Source organism: Salvia hispanica, chromosome 5, assembly GCF_023119035.1.
Source record: "Salvia hispanica cultivar TCC Black 2014 chromosome 5, UniMelb_Shisp_WGS_1.0, whole genome shotgun sequence".
Classification (NCBI taxonomy): Eukaryota; Viridiplantae; Streptophyta; class Magnoliopsida; order Lamiales; family Lamiaceae; genus Salvia; species Salvia hispanica.
Genome location: NC_062969.1, coordinates 16,527,039 through 16,549,811, shown reverse-complemented (window position 1 = coordinate 16,549,811; position 22,773 = coordinate 16,527,039). Strand labels below are relative to the sequence as shown.

Here is a 22,773-nt window from a genome sequence, read left to right as displayed (position 1 = left end):
CGGCTAGCCGATCAGCCAGCGCGACGAATCGGCTAGCCGGTCGCTAGCCGACCATTGCGGATGCTCTCATAAGAAGAACAATAAAAGCGAATACCTCAACTTCAGTTTTTCGTAAAACTGAATCCTTGTGCCATCAGTCGTCCATCACAAATACTCCGTACTATAAAGAACCAAATGTGGTAAAGTAAAAGCATAGCAAACTAGACTATGAAAAATCCAACGAAATAAATGAAAAATAGAAAGAAATCTTTATCATCTAAAGTTAAAACAGACACTAAAAAGAGAGAACATATGCAAGTGTTACTACTAAAATTTCATTCGAGATTTAGATACCAGAAAAAAAGAAGAAAAGTATAATCACAGAAAAACAGAACAAGGAATTGAATAAGAGCATGGCATAATTACTTAACAAGCCTGCATCTTGATCTCATTTTTGCCACAACCCAGTATTGAAATTGAGCAATGAAACATTATTCACAGTTGATGGAAGAAAATCGAGTGGATTATTCCACTGTTTGTTGTTCTTCTCCTCAGCCCACCTCATCCTCACATCTTCAAGATCCAACCCATCAATGTGTTCCATCATCAACCCTGCCGTACTGCGATTCACCAGCCCTTGGCACCCTGGTCTGTAGTCCACAAGCCCACCCGTGTAGTTTGTCCACCGCTTGTAACTTAGGCTCACGTTATGCATCTTTATGTTGCTCAGGACTCCACCTTCTGATCCCGACAAGAACACTCCGTTTTCAGAAGTTGCAGTGATGTTTATGAACCGCAGGTTGGAAATGGAGCCAGCTGTCGAGCTGCTGTCTCTCGGGCAAGTTGTGATGTAAATAGGTTCTGCTCTTCCCCACCATAGTTCATCGTAGTACCTTGTGCTGATATTGATGTTCGAAAATGTAATGTCGCTAACATTTCCTTCATCACCACAAACATCAAGACTAGGTTCAGACACTTACACTAAACAAGCCATCAATATCTAAACATAAAACTACTTGATAGAGTACGCTTCTTTTCAAACACGACCAATGCTATCCGACAAGCTTTTTTAAGAAAAAGGCTAAATGGAATAAAATGTGAACAAGATATCTGTACCTCCATCTCGTATCTGTAGAGCGAGCCCTCTGTGGGATTCGAAAATGGTTATGTTGTCGAACAACAAACCTCTGAAAGCATACCAACTGGCACTTCCGAGTTTGATGGCTGAGGACTTGGTTCTAATCCAGCTGTTGGTTGCAGTGAGATTGTGGAGAGGGCTATTATATGTCTTGGGACATATAGCATCATCTCCTGTGTCTATGGTGCATCGTGTTATCAATGTATTGTTCGAGTCCTCAATGTCTATGCCATCGTTGTTAGGCGTGTTGAAGTCCCCGTAGATGGAAGTGTCGTGGATTGATGTGTTCTGACATCGAACAATATGCAGGCTACAACGATAGGAACAACAAAGATTTATTTGAAATCAGGTTAAGCAAGCAGAGTAGCATCAACAACAGCTCGACCAACCTCAGTATTTTGATGGAAGTGAGCTCAAACACAGAACTGGTTCATATTCATTGAGATTTTGCCAATGTTCAGTTTTTTTATCATTTATCAATGTGCAATTAGAGATTTCACACAAAAAAACTTATCACAAACAGAAGCAGCTCTCTCTCTCCTAGGGTTCATCTAAAAGATACACAAACAATTTTCTCATTGTCGAGGTTCTAATTCACATATGTAATTCAGCAATTGAGTTTGATTATCGCAAAAAGAAGCAGCTCTCTCTATCAATTGAAGATCTATAACACAAAAACACATGAAAATTGGAAGCAAGCAAAAAACGCAACGTACCACCAATAAGCAGGCTGATTGAAGCTGACATTCCAGATCCTGACATTTTTGCAATCAATAAACCCTACCAATCGCGGGCGGCACTCATCGCCTGAGCACGCGCCAGTGCGATTCCAGCTCACCATCACATTCTTCCTCTCATCGAATCTCGTCACGAACTCCAAACCCTGGCCGTTGATCTCCCCGCCGCCAGTGATCCCCACGTCCGACGCATTCTCCGCCAGCACCACGTACCACTTCTCCTGCTTCTCAGGGTAGTCCTGCAGCCTGGTGCCGCCGAGGACGGTGGCGTTCGTAGATACGTCCAGCACGACGCCGGATTTCAGGTAGAGCGTCGCCGTCAGGTAATTTCCCGGCGGGAAGTTGACCTGGCAGGTGCGGAGATGGCGGGCGGCGGAGGAGGCGCAGTCGTCGATGGCGGATTGGATCGCAACGGTGTCGTAGCGGCGCCCCCGGCCTGTGGCGCCATAGTCAGCGACGGAGACAGAGAGGTCGTCGCCGCGGCGTTGGAGGATGGAGAGGCGTGACGTGGCGGATAGTGATTGGAGGAGAGTGAGAGCTATGATAAGATTAAAAGTGGTGATTGGATTCATGATTAAGAGTGAGGAAAATTTTACTGATTTTCTGGCAAAATTTCATAAATCCTTAGCTATTTTATTTTATTTCAACATTATAATAATCTTGATTAGTTCATAATAGGACACATAAGTATTTACAGAGGACTCTTAAAAATATTTCTGCCAATTTTTTTATGTTATCGCAAGTTGATACTGATACATCATTATCCATGTAGCATAAATCTTGCAAGCAAGTCCAACCTCAACAAACAAGTAAAATATCTTTCTCCTAACTAACTTAAACTATTTCACGCCTCCGTCAACAAAAAATAGTTTGTACTGTGGATAACACGAGTTTTAACGTAAAATTTGTAAAGTAAGAGAGATATAAGAAAAAAGTGGATTATTGCGGGTGAAAAATGAAGCATTCTTGGCGCTTGTCTGGTTTACCAGAATTCATGGAGGAGTAGCTAGTAACTAGTATCTTAAGTAGAGAATTTGCAGTAGCAATGAAGTTAGAGGTGTAAGCTTATTTGGACCAGACAGATTGACGAAGCTCATCACAATGCCACAACTGTTGGAGCTGTAATTTTCTGGTCCCCTCGAGTTGTCCCTTGGTGCATAACACACCGTTGTAGCTGGTATCTTTTGAAGATTCATTCTACATGTTAAAAAAATTTAAGATTTGGCATGAAAATTAGATCAAATGTAGACCACTTACAGAGAGACCATACTCTTCAACCACGTTACTTAAAGGAAGAGAAAGCACAGCAGGTATTTAAGTATCAATCCTAGCTCGGGAAGAAGAAAGCGCAACGTTGTTTGCCTAACAGGGACCTATAACGAACCCATTTGGAAAGGCCGAAGAGATTTAACACAAGACAAGAATTAAGAACCAATCTCTTTTTTCTTTATGCAATTATCGATAATTATGTAAACAAACAATCTACAAGCCAAAATCATAATAAACCCATCATTAGCAAGAGGCTCTCATAGTCAAGTAAAGCGTCGTTCGATTGCCATGACTAATTATCATAAGATAATCCATCTAGGATTAAATTGTGAGATTATTATAATTAGAGAATGTGGTTATACTGCTTATCACATAATTATCCATCTAAGATTAAGCTGTGAAATTCAATCTCATTAACCAAACACGATACATACACAAGAAAACAATATTAAATGAATTTTACTCTATACAGAGTGGAATTTACCTCTCAGCATTTCCTCTCCATTGCTAGCGCATTGTTAACAAAAATTGTAAAATAAAATAAAACAAAGAAAAGGATAATTTAATTAAATAATACTATTACTGGATAATGAGATAATACTAATAATAGAATAAATTTTTATTAAAACAAAGTTGAAAATATAATTGAACTACAGTAATTTTCATGAACAAATTGGAAAATTTCACGGCCAAAATTCTCAAAGTAAATGAAAATAGGAAAAAATTCCATGTTTGATAGACTATTTTTCTACACTTTTAATTGTGCGTATGTGAATTGTAGTACTATATACTCCCTCTGTCCCATTAGAAATGTAACGTTTTCTTTTTTGGGTTGTCCCACTAAAAATGAAACGTTTCCTAAAATGAAAACATCACTCTCTCTACTTTTCCCTCTCTCTTACTTTACTCTCTCTTCATTAACTCACAAAACAACACTTGCATAAAATCATGTGCCGGAAACCAAAAGTTTCATATTTATTGGGACGGAGGGAGTATATTCCACGGGCAAAAAACATACCTCCTCCTCCGTCCAAAAGAATAGTCTTATTTGTAGATGACACAAATTTACTGAGAAATTGATAAAATAAGAGAAGAAGAATAGAAAAAGTGAATATAGTAAGAGAAATATGAGAAAAAGTGAGTATAGTAAGAGAAATGTGAAAAAAAAATGGTTGGTATGAGAGAGTACAAAAGTAAGCAAAGTATGGAAAGAAACTTTCCATTTATAGAAATGGATTTATTATTTGGACATCCTAAAATTGCAAATTGAGATTATTTTTTCATGGATAGAGGTAGTATTTTCACCTATAATATCATGTCTTTGAAGAATAATACTTTCTCCGTCCCAAGATAAGTGACCACAAACTTTTCGACACAGGATTTAAGAAAATGAGGTTTTGTTAGTAAAGTGGAAAATGAATAAAGTAAGAGAATTAATAAAGTAGAGAGAAAAAGTAAGAGAGAGAGTAACAAAAAAGGAAATGAGTCACTTATCTTGGGACGTCCCAAAAAGGAATATGAGTCACTTATTTTGAGACGGAGGGAGTAGAATTTTTTTAAATGACATGAATTTTAATACACAATTAATAAATTAAGGACTTGGGTGGTAGCTTGAAAAGTACTAATTTTCATGGAAGTGGAGATAGTAGGCTTTCCTCCTACGTATGTATAGTGCAGTGCGGTGTTTGTACAAGGGAGAAACGAGCATCTCTGATACCTGCCTTCAAACTTGATTGAGTTACAATGAATACATAGATAGTAGTATACGGGAGTGAGAAACCCACTTAGATTTTACCAAGTGATGAAATTATTTTCAAGGCTAGCAAACAATAGATACAGAAGGTGAATAGTGCTATTTCAGCCTATTTCAGAACTACCAACCGCCCCCCTAAGAGCATCTCCAATAGCGGCTAACCCACCGGCTAGCCGATTCGTGTCGCTAGCCGGTCGGCTAGCCGAATCATTGGAATCGGCCAGCGCAATTTCGGCGAGAGAATAGGCGAGCGCACGCCGATGTACGAGCGCTGGCCGATGCGCTGGCGTGCCGATCGGCGAGCGATCGGCCAACGCTATTTTATTATTTTTTTTAAATTTTTTTTTGAAAAACTATATATACGCGATTTTAGTTTCATTTTCATTTGCACCATTTGTTTTAACGAGTTTTCTCTCTCTCTAAATTTCTGTACAAGAGCAACATCGAGCGATGAGTAACGCGGGTGGTAGCGATGGTGGTAGTGGTGGGGATGCTGAGGAGTACGAACGGCGGATGAACGCGGCTATGGAGGCCTACATGAACCGCGAGATAGAGCGGTACATGCGAAGGGTCGAACAACAGGCGGTACCTCGCCCTCCACCCGTTGTCCACCGTCGAGCGGTGATTGATCGGGATCACGTAGCTGCACATCAGCGGCTATATGACGACTACTTCGCTCCGGACCCGCGGTTTCCCGCAAACATGTTCAGGCGGCGTTTTAGAATGCGCAGGGAGTTGTTTATGCGTATCGTTGACGCTTTGGATCGTCGATATTTGTATTTCCGCTTCAGGCACGATGCGGCTGGCAGACCCGGCCACACCCCTATTCAAAAGTACATGGCGGCAATCAGGCAGTTGGCCTACGGAGGCGCGGCAGACATGTGGGATGAGTACCTCCACATCGGTGAGTCGACAGCCCTGGAATGTCTGATGTATTTCTGTCGGGGTGTGATTGAAATATTCCGTGATCAGTACCTTCGAAGCCCTACCCCCAAGATTGTCGGGATCTGATGCAGATGCACGGGGAGCAGCATGGGTTCCCCGGGATGTTAGGCAGCATAGATTGTATGCATTGGGAGTGGAAGAACTGTCCGACTGCTTGGAAGGGGGCCTACACGACCGGCTACAAGGGAAAGAATCCCACGATGATCCTCGAGGTCGTAGCTGATTACCGACTATGGATCCGGCATGCATATTTTGGGGTAGCCGGGTCGAATAACGAGCTCAACGTCCTCAACTCGTCGCCCCTCTTCAACGAGCGATGTCGGGGCATCGGTCCGGACGTCTCATTTGTGGCCAACGGCAACCGACATGATATGGGCTACTACTTGGCGGATGAGATATACCTTAGGTGGCCCCTTTTTGTGAAGACGATCAGGCACGCAAATGATGACAGGAAGGCCTACTTTGCGGAACGGCAGGAGTCGGTGCGCAAGAACGTGGAGCGCGCATTTGGTGTGCTCCAGTCTCGATGGGCATCAATCAAGGGTCCAACGCGTTTGTGGGATGTCGGTTGCATTGGTGATATAATGTACGCATGCATTATCTTGCACAACATGATTGTCGAAGACAAAGACGTACAACTGACTAATTGGGCCAATGACGATGAAGCCGGTCCAAGCCACGGAATGGTCACCCCTAATGTACGACGTGGGGTACTTCACGATGAAGCCGGCCGCTTCCAGGCACATGCCGACATGCGCCAAGTGAATGCTCATATTCAACTCCAAAATGATATAATTGAAGAGTTGTGGGCACGGAAGACTGCATGACGATAGTTTTTTTCTTTATTATGTAATTTTTTTTAAATGAATGTAATTTTTTAAAAATGAAATGAATGAATTTTTCCGTATATGTCTCGTAAATTTAATTCCGTAATTTATCGTAAATTTAATTCCGTAAATGTAGTTGTTTTTGAATTATTTTTATTGCGGCTAGCCTATTTGATTAAAATGATGATGTGGCAAGTGGATTTTTGGTGCTGATAACGTGGCAGGGAGAGAGAGTGGCTGGCCTAAAGCCATTGGAGATGCTCTAAGAGAATAAAATTGGTAAAGTAAAAATAGGTAAAGTAACACATATGAAGAGAAAAAGTAGTGGAAGTATTTTAGTGGATTGTGAGTTCAACTTTTGTAAAATGGAAAGTTGAGAAAGTTTAATTTTAAGAAACATTTTAAAATAGTGGAATAAGAATTGTGGAGTAGGGATCCGCTCAGTCAAAATAGACACAATTTTTATTTATATGGGACAAAGGACAGATAATCTGATGAGTGTTTATACATTATACTACTACCTCCATATTTTAAAAATAACAACTCTTTCCATTTTAGTCCATCTCTTAAAAATATAAACTTTCAAACTTTCAATTTTAAGAAATCTTTAAACTATTATACATCAATTTATATTTGTCACTTATACCACTATAATAAAGTGGACCTGACAATCCACTAACATTAATTTTATTATTTTTTCTCTTCATCTTTTTTACATTAAAATTTTTCTATTCATCTCTCTTACTTTATCAATTGTGAATTAAAATTAGTGTCGTTTTAAAGGTTTTTATTTTTAAAATAAGAGGCAATACATTATGTGGAAAAGGGCAAAAGGGGTATCTGACGGTTAGAGCATCTGCATCGCTGACTCGATGCTGGCTCGGTCTCGTCTCGACGAGACGAGCCAGCATCGAGACAGCGTTGCGAAGCTCGTCTCGTCGACATCTCGTCGCGCGACGCGTGCCAGCGAGGCCGGCCTCGAGCTGGCGAGACGACGCGCGCGCCCACGTGGCGCGCGCTGGAGCATGGCGTGACGCCCACTCGTCGGCCCGCGAGTGGGCGTCGGAATTATGAATTAATAATTTTTATTTTTCAAACGGTTGAATTTTTTTAATTTTTTTTTCTTTTATTATTCTATAAATATACTCCATACTCCATTCACCATTTTACACACAAACACTACTCTCATTCCTCTTCCATTTTACACACAAACACTACTCTCAAATTGTTGAAAAAATGTCCGGCGATGGAAACTCCAATGGCGGCGGCTCTGGCAGGCGGCGCTCCGGTGGGTTCGACTTGTACTCGTTCGACGATTGGGCGAGCATGTACAACTGTTTGGGTTCTCCCGGTTCGTCGCCGGGCACCCAAGCCTTGACCACTTCGCCGGTGTACCAAACACCACATTTTGATGTGGATGCATACTATCGTCCCTCCCCCCCCCAGGTACGGGCAATCGCCGGGATTATCCCAAATTTTGGAGAAACTTTTGGCGCCTGAACGCACTTTGCCCGACTGGCCAATAGGTGGAGGCTTCGGCTCCGGCAGGATCGGCCTCAAGCTCGACGTCAATGCCGAGGAAGAAGAGGAGGAAGAGGAGGAAGCGGAGGAAGAGGGTATGGGAGACGGCACCCGTCATCCATACAACCAAGATGAGACGTTGGCTCTGTACGACGCTTGGATCAGCGTCTCGTACAATCCTGTCGTCGGGAATCAACAAACCAACAAGTGTTTTTGGCAAAAAGTCACCGAAGTTTACAACGCACGAAGGCCGAAGAAGACCGTTGCCCGCAACGTGAAGATGCTCCGCAGTCATTGGGACCGATGCGACAGAGATGTCAAAAAATTTTGCGCGATATACAGGGCAGAAGAGGCGAATTATTAGAGCGGAGCCAGTGGAGCCGACATTCTGAGAGCGGCGTTGCGGGTCTTCAAAGACGACGTCGGTAAAGATTTCAAGTATGTCGATGTTTGGTCGCAAGTCCACCACCTTGAAAGGTGGGATGGCGGTGTCGAGTCGGGCTCGAAACGCACGAAGGACACGGCGCGTGGCCACTACTCGTCTAGTGATGGCGGCGAAGGCAACACCTCACGTGAGGGCACGCCAACCGATGATGCAGGGGGCCTTCTTCCGGTACACGACGTCGGCCGCAAGGGAACAAGGCGGCGAAGGCGGCTAGAGCGAGGGGGGGGGGAGAGGGAGGGCCGCGGCGAATCAAGCCAGGCGGGCTCGGGCTCGGGCTCCGGCACGAGCATGGGCTCGAACACCCTAATGTCCATGTACCCGGTCGCCACGATGGCTGACCTTTCAAAAATGACTCCTGCCCAAGTTTCAGCCCATATGGCCGGAATTGAGTATATGAAAGCTCAACTTGGTATAGGGAACTTGGGTGCACCGCCGACTTCGGGGGATGATGATTCGCCGGCGGAGTAGTTTTTATAGTTTAATTTAGAGTATTTTAATTATGTATTTTTTTTTATTTTTTAGGATTTTAAATTATATATATATTTTTTATTTTTTAGGCTTTTAATTGTTATATTTATTTTATTTAATGAAGTGAGTTTTTATTAATTGAATTTGTTGGAATTAAAAATAAAAAATGAAATTGAATGAATAGTTAAGAGATGATTAAGAGATGGTTAAGAGATGCAGGGTGTTGTCTCTTAGTTAAGAGATGAGCTGAAAAGTACAGTGAAACCATGAATAGTAAAGAGATGAGACGGCTAAGAGACGGATAAGAACAGCGTTGCGGAAACTCTATATGATTCCATTGTACAAACAGAAAACTCACGCACTCCTTCCTCATGTATTTCAATATTTTACATATAGTTTTATTTTCGAAAATAGTCGCTCTCGAATCAAATTTATCAAGTAGTGGTCCCATGAGATGAGATCATTTAAAAGTAAACTTTAAACCATCCAATTTTGGACATATGTAAAAACAGAGAGATTTGAACCTTTTCTACTTCCTAAAAAAACTTGTTCGTAGTTTTATCTATGAAAAAATGGCCAACTGCATTTTCACTATTACTTTACCATGTCTAATTTGATTTAAAATGAAGTTAATGCTAATAAATCTAGAAACTCCGAAGAAAAGTAAACTTCCAATATAAGTACATGTCGAGTGTACATCTATTTTTGTATACTTCTAATTGTATTTTAAAAATAAAAACTTTTGAAATTAACACAAATTTTAATATAAAATTAATAAAATAAGAAAGATAGAAAGAAAAAAGTTTTAGTGAAAATATGTTTCATGATAGAGAAACTTTTTGAAATAAAAAGTTTTTATTTTTAGTAAAAACTTTACACTGGATTTTGAACATTCACAATAGAAATAGGCCAGTCATTGGACAACTACTCTCTCTCTGCCACGTCATCAGCACTAAATATCCACCTGCCACATCAGTATAGGCCAGCCGCAATAAAAATAATTCAAAAACAACTATATTTTACGGAATAAAATTTACGATTAAATTACGGAATTAAATTTACGAGATATATACGGGAAAATTCATTCATTTCATTAAAAAAAAAAGGTACATAGATAAAAAAAATACATGTTTTTTTTTTTTTAAAAAAAGGGCTTCCACACACGAGCCCCGCCACTCTCTACTCCTCGTCGTCGCCGCCGCCATCCTTGCCACCGCCGTCCTCGCCGCCGCCACCCGGGGTATCTGAGCCCGCGTCTGAACCCCCCACCAGTGCCCTCGAGGCATCCAAATCCACCCGCATGTTCTCGAGCATCGAGTAGAGGAACCTCTTCTCCGTGGGGTCGGTTGCGGCCTTCCACTCTTGGAAGACCGCGAACATCCGTTCCTCAGTTTTTGCACGCGAGAATAAGGTGTACGCGCGTGGGGGGGCGGGTGCCGAGATGACCTCATGGGGCGATAGGGGGGATCCTCCCCTCGCTGCCCGTTGCGCCCGCTTTTGGCCAACCGGGCGAGGGCGACGAGTAGAGGGATGGAGGGGACGGAAACTCCTCAGCATCCGGGGAGAGGTCGTAGGATCCGCCGCTGCTGCTTGCCGCTGCGCTGTAGTCACCGGAATAGTTCAACCTCTGCTTCTTCGCCACCCAGCGTCGCACCCCGCCCGGAACTTCTCGGAGTCCTTCAGCAACACATAGCATTCCCAGAAGAGGAACTCCTTATATTTCCCCGGCAAGGGGAACTCACTCTCCGCTATCCTCCGGGCGTCCTCCTCATTCTGCCCACTTAGTCAACTGGCGGAGGGCGTTGGCGTACAACCCCGAAAATCGGCCGACCGCGGCCCGGATCCGTTCCCACCCCTTCCGGCACTCCTCCCCGCTATAGTCCTTCCCATGCGGGCAGCTCCTCCCGTAGGCTACTCTAATCTTTGCCCACTGTTGACGACCCGCTGGTTGTTCGCAACCAGCGGGATCGTCGCAGACCGACAACCACGCCTTGGCCACGCCGGCATACTCATCCTCCGTCCACTTCCTCCGCTTGGGAGTGTCGTCATCAGAGCGGCTGCGACGACTCGCCGACCACCTTGCCCTTCTTCTTCTTCTCGGCGCGGGCCGACCCGATGGAACGGGAGTGTCCGGATCCCCGAGATCGATCCCCATCTCATGCAATGACAAAAGGTCATCGCCATGGAACTCGCGTCTTCCACTCTGGGAAGCGACGTGTGAGACGAAGCCGTCAAAAAATCAAGAGTAGGGACGATAGACCGTGTCCCCCCAGGTGGCCCCTCGCATCCCGGATGCATACCGTGCTGCATCCATCCCCGCCGAAACTAAAATCGCGTATATATAGGTTTAAAAAAAAAACGAAAATAGGCGCTGGCCGATCGGCACGCCATGATGGCGGCCAGCGCACTCGAATCGGCTAGTCCACGCCGATTTTCTCGCCGATTCTCGGCTGGCCGGTTGCAATGATTCGGCTAGCCGATCGGCTAACGACATGAATCGGCCCGGCTATTGTGAAGGTTCTAACCTGAAATGAAAGTAAAGGAAAGAAAATGAGAGGACTGAAAAGCTGAGTTGGAGCATTTGATTCAAATCAAAACTCCAAGAACAAAAACCAATATATAATAATCAAGTAAATTTGTAGTCTTCTTTCCTCACATGATATAAAGACTGTCCACTCTCTGTATCAGACAACAGATAAAATAAATCAAAGATTCATACCCTTCTCTCTCATCCCAATGTGTATAATCCACCATCATAAAAATCAAATTTATTTCATGAATAAACTAATAAAAACAAACAACCACATCCCAAAACATTAATTACTAAATTCACTGATGCAGACACTCCAGGCTACACTTTAAGCAGCTCAAATCACCATCATTGTCAAAGCCAAATTCAAACCAAATTATCTCATTAATTACCCCATTTTACCTCGAAAATACCATTCCTTCTTCAATTATTTTCAAACTGAATCAACAAATCCTTCACCAACCACCACCCCACCATCACACACACACACAGTCCTCACCTCAAATCTCACACATTCTTTCTGCAATTCCTTCACAAAACAACCAAATCCTATTCACATTCTTGCATTTGAGCTCAATGCTTTCAAAAAGACTCCATTTTTACTGAGCTTCTTCCATAAAAAAGATTAAATTTTTTGCTAAGATGCAAAGCTTAAAGAAGAATGCTCTTTTCAACCTCTTCTACATCTCCACACTCTTTATTCATCTCTCATCTTCACTCAACACAGATGGGCTCTCCCTCTTAGCTCTAAAATCCGCCATTGCCGAAGACCCAAACCGAGCTCTAATCTCATGGTCGGAGCTCGACGCAACCCCGTGCAGGTGGGCCGGGATCGTCTGCGACCGCGGCCGCGTCATCTCCGTTTCCCTCCCGGGAAAGAATCTGACGGGATACATTCCATCGGAGATCGGCGCGCTCTCATTTCTCGCATTTCTTGATCTCTCCCACAACTTCTTCAGTGGGCCCTTGCCGCAGCAGATCGCCGCCCTCCAGAGCCTCGTCCATTTCGATATCTCCTCCAACAATTTCAACGGCTCGCTTCTTCAAGGGCTGAGCAATTTGACCCGTTTGCAGGGGACTTTGAATCTCTCGTATAATTCGTTTTCCGGCGAGATTCCGGCGAGTTTTGGGCGGTTTCCGGTGATGGTCAGCCTTGACCTCCGGTGTAATAACCTCAGTGGGAAAATACCGGAGGTGGGGTCGCTGTTGAACCAGGGCCCCACCGCGTTTTCCGGGAATCTTTTTTTATGTGGGTTTCCATTGAGCACTCCGTGCACGGTGCCGGAGGCTAAAGATCCGATTTTTTTTGATAATCCTCAGAAACCGGGGGGAAATGGAGGTGGTGGGGTGGTGGAGGGGAGAAAGATCAATGGGAAATCGGTGGCTGTTTCGGTTATTTGCGGAGTTTCTGTGGTGGTTGGAGTGGTGGCTGTTACAGTGTGGGTGATTAGGAAGAGGTGGAATGTGGTGGAGGAGAAATTGGGGAAGAGGGAGAATGTGGAATTGGGGGGCGAGGAGGAGGGGAAGAAGGGGAAATTTGTTGTGATGGATCAAGGGTTTGGGTTGGAATTGGAGGATTTGTTGAGGGCTTCAGCTTATGTTCTTGGGAAAAGTAGGAGTGGGATAGTTTATAGGGTGGTGGCCGGTGGGCGGAAGGGGGTGGCTGCTGCTGCTCCGGTGGTGGTGGCAGTGAGGCGACTGAGCGAGGGGGACGTTGCGTGGAGGTTGAAGGAGTTCGAGGCGGAGGTGGAGGCCATTGGGAAAGTGAGGCACCCCAATGTTGTGAGGCTGAGGGCTTACTACTATGCGAGTGATGAGAAGTTGCTCATCTCAGATTTCATCAGCAATGGGAGCTTGTACAATGCATTACATGGTGAGTATTTTACATCTTCATGATTATTGTTTTGGTGTGATAATGTTTGAGGATTAGACCATCAAATTCTCTGCTTTTAGATCATTAAATTCTTGAAAAGTGGTGATTGATCTTTAAATGTTTTGCACTATTTTGTTTCCTAGGTAGGAAAGAAATATCCTCATTGTAGGAGTAAGATTTTTTTGATAGCCTAAAAAAAGACCAATAATGAATCATAAACTTGAGAATGTTGGAGGGCCACGGTGGCTTCGTGGTGGTAGTAGGTTTAGGGTTCGGACAACGACAATCGTCGGACCACACATCGCTTTAAAACCTTCAATGATGATCAGGACCACACTCGGGTTAGAATTTTATGAATAGGGCATCACATTTTAACTTGCTTTTTCTGTATACTTTTTATGAATATTCCACAATTTTTGCAATTCTTCTTCTAGTTCTGAGCACAAGGGCTCGTGTTTTGTAGGATACGATGTTGAAGTTTCGTAGTAGTTTCACGATGGATGGATCACAGACTTGTATAGAAGCAAGCCATATGAATATAATTCTGAAAGAGAGAATCCAAATTTGAAAATATATTAGCACCATCAATAATTGGAAGCTGCTCTTTGTTAGTTTGTTCAGGACATTCTGTTTTCTAGCCAGTACTATGCTGTTCCCAATGATTCCTCCCGAGTTAATTTCTTTGTAGTTAAGACTCTTCTCTACATTATTCTCTCTCCAATTTTCCAAAACAAGTGCGAAAAGAAGTGTGACAAACTTTCTGGGACGGAGGAAGTACTACTTAATGTGTTCACAGCTGCTTTAATGAAATCATTGTCTACTTCTTGCTTCCGGCTTAGTTCAGATAGCAATGCAGCGTCATCTAAACGAAATGTGGTTTGTCGAACATGGATGCTCGAATTGCATAACTTTAGCTTTTATTCGTTTCCTGGTGCAGGCGCAGTGGGGAATACGAGACCTCCTCTGTCATGGGCTGCAAGGCTCAGAATCATCCAAGAAACTGCAAGGGGTTTGATGCACATTCATGAGTGCAGCCCGAGAAAGTACGTCCACGGAAGCCTCAAATCATCGAAGATCCTCCTCGATGACGACCTAAAGCCGTGCATCTCCGGTTTCGGCCTGTCCCGTTTCATCCCAACCGCCACGAAATCGGCGAGTGCTCCTTCCAATTCCAAGAAGCCTAGTCTGCCAAACATCATGTGTGTGGCTCCGGAAGCTCGGGGCCCAGGTGCCAAAGTCAACCAAAAGGGCGACGTCTATGCGTTTGGGATCTTGGTCATGGAGATCCTGACGGGGCGGGCCCCTGACAACGACGGGGAGGAAGGGCTCGAGAGCTTGGTGAGGAGGGTTTTTCGGGAGGAGAGGCCGTTGTCGGAGATCATAGACCCCGCGCTCTTGCACGAGGCTCGTGCCAAGAAACAGGTCGTTGCTACGTTTCATGTTTCGCTGAACTGTACGGAGCGTGATCCAGAGCTCCGGCCGAAGATGAGGGCGGTTTCGGACAGCCTAGATCGAATCAAGTTGCAGTGATGTAGTAGTAAAGATATATATGTTCGTCTTTGTAGGATCCGTGATTAATTTCTAATGTTGCATTGTTATGATATATATTTTCCCCAATCTCTGCATGTATAAATGTTAGTAGCACTAAGTTGATCATGAAAAGCTATGCCAAAATAAGAGAAATGTCTGCTGTTTTGGAGATTGCAAGCACAAAATGATGCTTCTTTCTTCATATTCTGCTGCTGAAGTTGAAGTTTTGAAGAAAGAATCAGAATTATGAAAAACTTCAAATAATGCAATACTATTTGATTGGGGTGAATTAGAATGATATTATCATTGAGATGATAACCATAATAATTCTTCCAAAACTATCATTTTATGGACGAAATATATCACTTTCGATAAAGATATTATTGTATGTTGAATTTATATGATCTTAAATAGTAGTATCATTATATACATGTATATCATTTTATTAATGAAGAGTATCATTTTTATAGAAACATAATTATTTTATACTACAAATTGAATATCATTTTTATTGATTACAAATATATTTTTATATGATTATCATGGTTATCATCCTAAATAGTTCTATAGGTTATGATAATCACTACTCCTACCATTTGATTAGTGTGTACGTGGTTCTAGTTAATTAAGGATTCCGCATGGTTTGAGACTTTGAGCTAAAATATCACTGCTCTCATCTTCATCTTTATAAATTAAAATCTTCTCAGAATTGAGATTTTAGATACAAACATAGAGTTGTTTTTGACTGAAGATAGATTTTATAAAAAAATAATCCAACATAAGAAAACAATTGACCTTGACTTTTGTTAATAATCATTGCATACGACACCATCAAAGAAGACGACACTCAGTCATTGAAATTTAAATGTCAACTTTGGATCAGATGGTATTTAAGATATTTGAGGAATCAACATTTTATGACCAATATTATGTCCACCCAAGACATCTCGCTCCAAAACATTCATTAGTTCCATAATGAAGACGATATGCAAAAAAACTCTTTATTTTTTTTTACCAATTACATATTAAAATCCATACCAAATACTATAAGTTTGTCTATTTTTTGAGGACGAAAGGGGTATATAGTAAATTTAAGATTAATGCATAACACTAGTTAAAAGTAAATAGAAAGTAATCACAATTGTTATGTGATTAATACTCCCTCCGTCCCAAGGAAGATGACTCCTTTCTTGGGCGGCACGGGATTTTATGCAACTTTATTTTGTGTGTTGAGAGGAGAGAGTAAAGTAAGAGAGAGAATAAAGTAGAGATAAAGATGTTTCCATTTTAAGTAATGAGTCATCTTAGTTGGGACAAACTAAAAAGGAAAGTGAGTCATCTTTAATGGGACGGAGGGAGTACAACATTAACATTAAAATATACTCCATCCGTTCCACAATAAGAGTCAATCTTGTCGTGGCACGAGTTTTAAGAAAAGTAAAGAATAGTGTGTATGGAAAAGTTAGTGAAATATGAGCACACTTTTTTATATTAGTTTTATAATAAAACATGATTGAAGTGAACTAATGGAATATGAGACATACTTACTATTTATGGTAAAATGTAAAATGTGACTTTTACTGTGGGATATGGGATAGACCAAAATGACAAAATATGATAGGTTGATCGCTAATCACCTTACTATAGTAAAATAAAATAAAGAATGGTCATATTTTATGCTATTGAAATGTAGAACGATTTTTGGGACAAAAATAGAAAAGAAGTGAAAACAGGGTATCATAGTCCGCCACTGTAAAATTTGAAAAATTGAAGTGTGATTTTGTGAGTATAAAGTCCGCCCAAAATCATTTCAAAATTTGCCAGTTCACCTTCTCTGTCTCGCACAGCAAATTTCCAAATCTCTTCTTCTTCATCACTTTCTCTCACTTCACTCACCTGAATGCCCGCCTCCATAGCTGTGTAAATCTACTTCACTTGCACGATTGAAGCCCTCTCAAGAAGTTCCACACAAAATTAAGGTACAGAAGAAATGTTCATATAGATTTTTGGGGCTTCTCTCGATTAGTTCACCTACATGTCGAAAACTGATAGGTTTTATGTCGGATGATGTTTCCAAGTGATTTTCATTACTGATTATGTATGTTGTTGCTGGTTTTCTATTTTCCGAGTGTTTGTATTTCAAAGTTTTAGTTGATTTAGGGTTATTGATATTTCGGTGTATGAACTTTCTAAATAAATCGAGCATATTTCTTGTAATCAATTAGAATTCTGATTCCATCTATGTATTGTGTTGTTGGCGAATTTGATAGAATGCCGGAGACAAGAGATAGATTACCAAGGGATAACGACGCTATGGTCTCGTACAGCAACCGGAGGCGGATTGTTGGGGATGGTAACAGCAATTCTGATGTCGTCGTCTTAGTGGATGAGGCCGAGGATCGATCAACTGGAACTCCCTTCCGGTGGAGAGGAGCTTCAATGGTGGGTACGCCACCATCGAGGGGGGTTGCTCGTCGAAGGGGTAGCCTTGGAAGTCCAAGATTTGGGCGATTCCCAAACTATAGTAGATCATCATCACTGGGCATGGGGCGAGAAAACATGTCCCCTGCGGTGGGAAGTGGCCGTGGTCGAGGTGGTTTCCGAGGGAGAGGAAGCATCCGGTTGCCTGCTTGGTATCCAAGGAAACCTCTCAGGGACATCACTGCTATAATGAGGGTAATGTGGGAACTTTTTTAAATTAATTGATTGTTTTTTGACTTGTGTTAATTGGAAAGTACTAATTAAATGGTTTAGTGTCACTAGTTTCCCCATGCGTACTTCTTGATTTAGCTTTGTGTTTAGTGTTTACATTGACTGACATTCAATAACCAGAGAGTAATCTATTATCAATTATGGTAAAATATTAGTGACCTGTGTCACCATATTGACTTACTATTTCATTTATTCAAGATAAAAAATTAGTCTAGGATTGTCTTAAATGTTGGTTCAGAATCCCAATAGTCAACTTATTGAGTTCAGAGCAAATTCAGCAAAACCATTTATTGAGATAAAGTCATGCATATGCCTTCTTTAGCTTTGCTTTTTTATGCAAATCAAGTCTTACAAATGTTGCATGATTGCGTTTGAACATGTTTAGTGCTTAACCTTGTACAGGTTTCTGGCTGATACTATTATGTAGAAAGTTCGATTAAGCAAGTTTTGATCTTTGAACAATCGTGTTCAGCAGTACTAATTTTGAGGCGATTCTATGCTCAGGCAATTGAGAGAAGAAGAGCACGTCGGGAAGAAGGTGAAGGCCTAGAAACTGAGAGTCCTCTACTCCAGGACCAGATAGTTCACGATCCATCTGTATCTACATCAGTTGCTCAGCTCGAGCAAGATCCTTCCGTCACTTCCCCACTTTCCAAAGCTGGAATTAGGTGCTGCCCACCAACAGTGGGTAAAGTGCCAAAGATATTGCTCGATGTTACCAACCAGAGTGAAGGAGGTTCAACTTCCTTAACACCTCAAAAGAAGCTCTTAAACAACATTGAGGTGGTTGAAAGAGTGGTGATGGAGGAGCTTCATAAGCTAAAGAGCACTCCATCTGCTAAGAAAGCTGAAAGGCAGAAAAGAGTGAGGTCATTGATGTCAATGCGCTGAGGTTTGACCGCTTATCATGAGTTGCATCATTTTCCTCAATCAAGGTTGAGATCTAAGGATTTGGGTAGTCAGAGGACACTGAACATCTGACTGGTTAGTACAGTTGATCATCTCTTGATGATTGGATTCTTAGTTTCACGATCATCCCTTGATCAAACTATCCACTTTCGAGAACATCTTTAGTTCTCTATCCATGTTCATATATGCCATTAGAGGCTATGTAGATTAGCAGAGATCGGTTAGGCAAGAACAAGAGAGCTTGTTGCAACTTGCTGGAGTCATTAATTGTTTTTACTCCTGCTACTCAATAGATGCAGTAAAATCCATGTAAAGTTCTCATTTTCTGCTGGTTACTGTTGAGTATCTTGATGTATGTTGTGTGACCATAGTTGGCTCCTTATGCCTCTCACCCTATGTTTCTCTATGTGAAGATGGAATGTTGATAAATGTATATAACTGGAATATATGATTCCAGAGTTACATATTTCTCATGTCTGTCAAGTTCTTTATCAACTAAAAGCAGCATGTTTATTTATTCTACTGTTCATTTCTTGATATGAAACATCAATATGTAAGATTCTTCCCCTTCAACTCATTCACACACTAAATATGTAGTCATGAGATTCAAACTTAATCATAGGATAATTAGTCATAGCTAACCTCCTCCTACTAAAATAATCTCACAACTCAATCCTAGATTATATCTTGGTACTATTTTATCAAGGAAATCGAACACTACCTAGATAGATTAGTGTGTGAATGAGTTTGTAGCTGTAAAAAATGAAGATCATCATTTTATTAATGTAGGTTCTTTATCAGTAAAAAACTGTTTTTATTAGTATTGTCAATCCGTATCTAATATCTATACACATCACTGATTGTGTCACATTTATGCATATGAAAGCAATTCTAAAATATTTGTCGTATCACGACGTGGTCATATGAATCTAAGAAGTATAGAAATAGAAACTAGATGACTCATTTTCAACTCTAGAAGAAATGCTTGTTGGCACAGTTTTGGTGCAAGCCGAAGAAACAGTCGCAGCACTCATAAGCCAGACCATCATCACCCAACCTCAATGTTTCCCGACAAGATCCGCACTTGCGGCTGATGCAACCAGAATCATCCCGTCGAACCAGTGCGACGGGGCAGCCATGGACGTCCACACGAACACGAGAACCCAACTTGATCCGAGAAAGCTGATCGACAGAGGGAATGCAATCAACGTGGAACCACTGATCGCACTCGCTGCAACTGTAGTTCCACTGCTCTATGTCGATACGTTCTTCACAGACCTCACAGAAGAACTCACCAGCACCATTGGCGCCTCCTCCCGGGGCTTTTGTAGTCAGCCGGAGAGGGTGCTGGTCATAGTCGTGGCTAACAGTTTTGGGGAGAAGGGCGCATCTGACATGTAGCTTGAAGCTAGGACAGCTGCTGCACTCGTAGCAGATCCCATTCAAGATGGAATTGCAGCAGCTGCACTTGTCATCGATGATCATGCTGCGAGACATGAAGAGAATGTGGGTGCTCTTGTGTGGTTCGTGTGTTATCGCAGGGTTGATGAGGCCGCAGACAACATCTAACGTGAAGTCATCACAGGTTTCGCAAGAATATGCGAATCCATTGCAGCGTAGATGGCAACCCCTGCAGGAGAAGCCGGTTTTGGGCGCTTTGGAGTGGAGCACGAGAATGTGCTCTGCGTGGGCAGGGTGCGTGATTAGCGCTGGAAGACGAGCGCAGCATTCGTGGAGAAAGAAGTCTGGACATTCAGAGCAGCGGTAGAATGGGGGAGAAATGTATTGGACGCATGCATTGCATACGCGGCGGTAAGACTGCTTCTCATCCTCACTTTCATGGAATATCAATGGATGTTCATGGATTTTAGATGGATCACTGTCTCCACCGTCGTCATCGTCACCATCACCATCACTGCTAATATCATGTCTAATATAGGGAATCAGACTCGTGTGTTCGTTTGCCATTGGCAAACGGCCTAAGTCGCAGGCTTTTGCATCTCGCATAAGCACTGCAAAATCATAAATCAGTAAATAATAGGAGTATATTTATCTGTGAATGGAGGTATACATACCTGGCTTGAAAGTATGGGGATCTTGGACGGCGCAGTTGATGTGAACAAGATAATTAGTACATTTGAGACAAACAAAAACCCCTGAGGTAGCCTTATGAAGTTGAAAACAGATGAAGCATTTGGAATGAGGTGAAGTAGGGAGATTATAGATGAGAAAAAGAGAATGTCGGTGATGTTTATAATGGAGGGCATTGAGTAATGAAGCACAATCTGGATGAATCCAGTAGCCGCAGAGGCTGCATAAATAGGACAGGGTGAGCTTCTCCTTCTCTGGATCCGTCTCTGGCTCTGATTCCGACTCGTGCTTACTGTTGCATGCGCCACAGGTTAAAGAGCAAGAGTCCTTTAGCCTGATGAGCGTCAAGGCGTGCTTGTGGCTTCTGTGCTTGATCTTGAGCTGCAAAACGCACAACAGGTCGAGTCGATAATTGCAGCTAAGGTGAGAACATTGATAGAAGGAAGTCCCACAAATTTGGTTGCAGTTATGGCAAGTAAATTCAGTAGGTTGAAGAGGAGGGAGCAAGAGGTGGTTGATGAGGAGAAGGGGGTGGTGTGGGTGAAGCTCGTGGAGATATTGGAGTGGAAGAGTGGTGCATTGTTCGTGCAGGAAAAGATTTTCTTCGTTGCCCCGGGAGAATGTTATTGAGGGAGTTGAGAAGATGCGCTGCCTGCACGCGCAGCACACTGAAGAGCTCTCGCTGTCTGGATCCACGACTCTTTCAACCTTCCTAATAATCACTTTTGGAAAATAAGGAAATGTTTCTTCATCAATATTGATTCTGGCAAGAGGTATTTTTTTTTTGATCTGCAAGGATGGGCCTCCTTCTGAAGGTGCACTTGGCTGAGCCTGAGGTATGGATTGGGTTTGGGAGTTGCTTTCACTTCCAATTATGGACTGAGATTGAGGATATGGATTTGACTGCCAAGTTGATTGAGCTTGAGAGTGGCTTCCACCTCCAAGTATGGGAGGGTAATGACCTTGTTGCCACGTGGACTCAGCTTGAGGGTAAGGACTTTGATAAGAACCTTGTTGCCATGTGGATTGAGCCGGTGGGTCAGGACTTTGGTAATGACCTTGTTGCCATGTGGATTGAGCTTGAGGGGAAGGACCTTGTTGCCATGTGGATTGAGCCGGAGGGTCAGGACCTTGGTAATGACCTTGTTGCCACATGGACTGAGCTTGAGGGTAAGGACCTTGTTGCCATGTGGATTGAGCCGAAGGGTCAGGAACTTGGTAAGGACCTTGTTGCCACGTGGACTGAGTCGAAGGGTAAGGACTTTGATAAGGACCTTGTTGCCATGTGGACTGAGCTTGAGAATAAGGACCTTGTTGCCACGTGGATTGAGTTTGAGGATATGGACCTTGTTGCCATGTTGACTGTGCCTGAGGGTCGGGACCTTGTTGCCACGAGGACGGAGCAAGAGCTTGTGCGCTGCCATATGGAACATTATAGTTGGGCTGGGAATAGGTTGTTCCAAATATGGAATTGGGATTGAGATCGGGATTGAGATTGGGAGTGGGATTGAGATTGGGAATGGGAATGGGAATGGGATGCATGGGAATTTTAATTTTGAATAAAAAATATGGCTTTTTTTGGATGTTCAAATATCAATGGATTGAGCTGGTTAGAGTAATAGATCGTGCACGGCCCTTGTATTTATAAACCCTAAATTAAACAAATAAAGACAAAAAATTGCATTAAATTTCTAACCTTACTACAAAGAAAATCGGATTCTATTTGGTTTTGCTCATCATGTCTCTTTACCATCATTCTACGTTTTGTATCTTTACTACTTTCGCTATATGATAAATGTTGTTTAATGATAAAGAGACATAAGAAAATAGTTACAGGAAAAATAAACAATAAAAGAAGGAAGAAACTGCCGGGAAAAGATGACTTATTTTCGTTGATGGTAATTAATTAGTACGTTAGCATCAGAATCTAGCATTAGTACATCACTTATATTAATTATTTTATGTTTTTAGTAGGGTAGAAATATGGACTCACTAAAACCAATTGCAAAGACAAGAACAAGTGTTACTTTCCTTTGAGATATAATA

General features: G+C 42.3%; 4 protein-coding genes across 5 annotated transcripts; 2 read left to right on the top strand and 2 right to left on the bottom strand.

Moving 5' to 3' along the window:
* Positions 1-290: 290 nt before the first annotated feature.
* Positions 291-2,556, bottom strand: LOC125186785 (probable polygalacturonase At1g80170). Its single transcript, XM_048083229.1, has 3 exons — positions 1,834-2,556; positions 1,096-1,427; positions 291-918 (listed from the first exon to the last, which is right to left on the bottom strand). The coding sequence occupies exons 1-3, from the start codon at positions 2,424-2,426 to the stop codon at positions 428-430; spliced, it is 1,416 nt and encodes a 471-aa protein (XP_047939186.1). The 5' UTR covers positions 2,427-2,556; the 3' UTR covers positions 291-427.
* Positions 2,557-12,021: 9,465 nt separating this feature from the next.
* Positions 12,022-15,102, top strand: LOC125191017 (receptor protein kinase-like protein At4g34220). Of its 2 annotated transcripts, none has more exons than XM_048088472.1 (2): positions 12,022-13,485; positions 13,949-14,411. In XM_048088472.1, exons 1-2 carry the CDS (start codon positions 12,255-12,257, stop codon positions 13,969-13,971), a joined length of 1,254 nt encoding a protein of 417 aa, XP_047944429.1. In that variant the 5' UTR covers positions 12,022-12,254; the 3' UTR covers positions 13,972-14,411. The 2 variants fall into 2 exon arrangements, with proteins under 2 accessions (XP_047944429.1, XP_047944428.1); XM_048088471.1 differs by lacking the exon at positions 13,949-14,411 and adding an exon at positions 14,423-15,102 and having other exon boundaries at positions 12,026-13,485.
* A 1,682-nt stretch (positions 15,103-16,784) lies between these two features.
* On the top strand, positions 16,785-18,971 carry LOC125191018 (protein POLYCHOME-like). Its single transcript, XM_048088474.1, has 3 exons — positions 16,785-16,994; positions 17,286-17,691; positions 18,232-18,971. Exons 2-3 carry the CDS (start codon positions 17,287-17,289, stop codon positions 18,616-18,618), a joined length of 792 nt encoding a protein of 263 aa, XP_047944431.1. The 5' UTR covers positions 16,785-16,994; position 17,286; the 3' UTR covers positions 18,619-18,971.
* A 498-nt stretch (positions 18,972-19,469) lies between these two features.
* LOC125189525 lies at positions 19,470-22,269 on the bottom strand. The gene is made up of 2 exons (XM_048086797.1): positions 20,712-22,269; positions 19,470-20,648 (listed from the first exon to the last, which is right to left on the bottom strand). Exons 1-2 carry the CDS (start codon positions 22,267-22,269, stop codon positions 19,609-19,611), a joined length of 2,598 nt encoding a protein of 865 aa, XP_047942754.1. The 3' UTR covers positions 19,470-19,608.
* Positions 22,270-22,773: the final 504 nt, after the last annotated feature.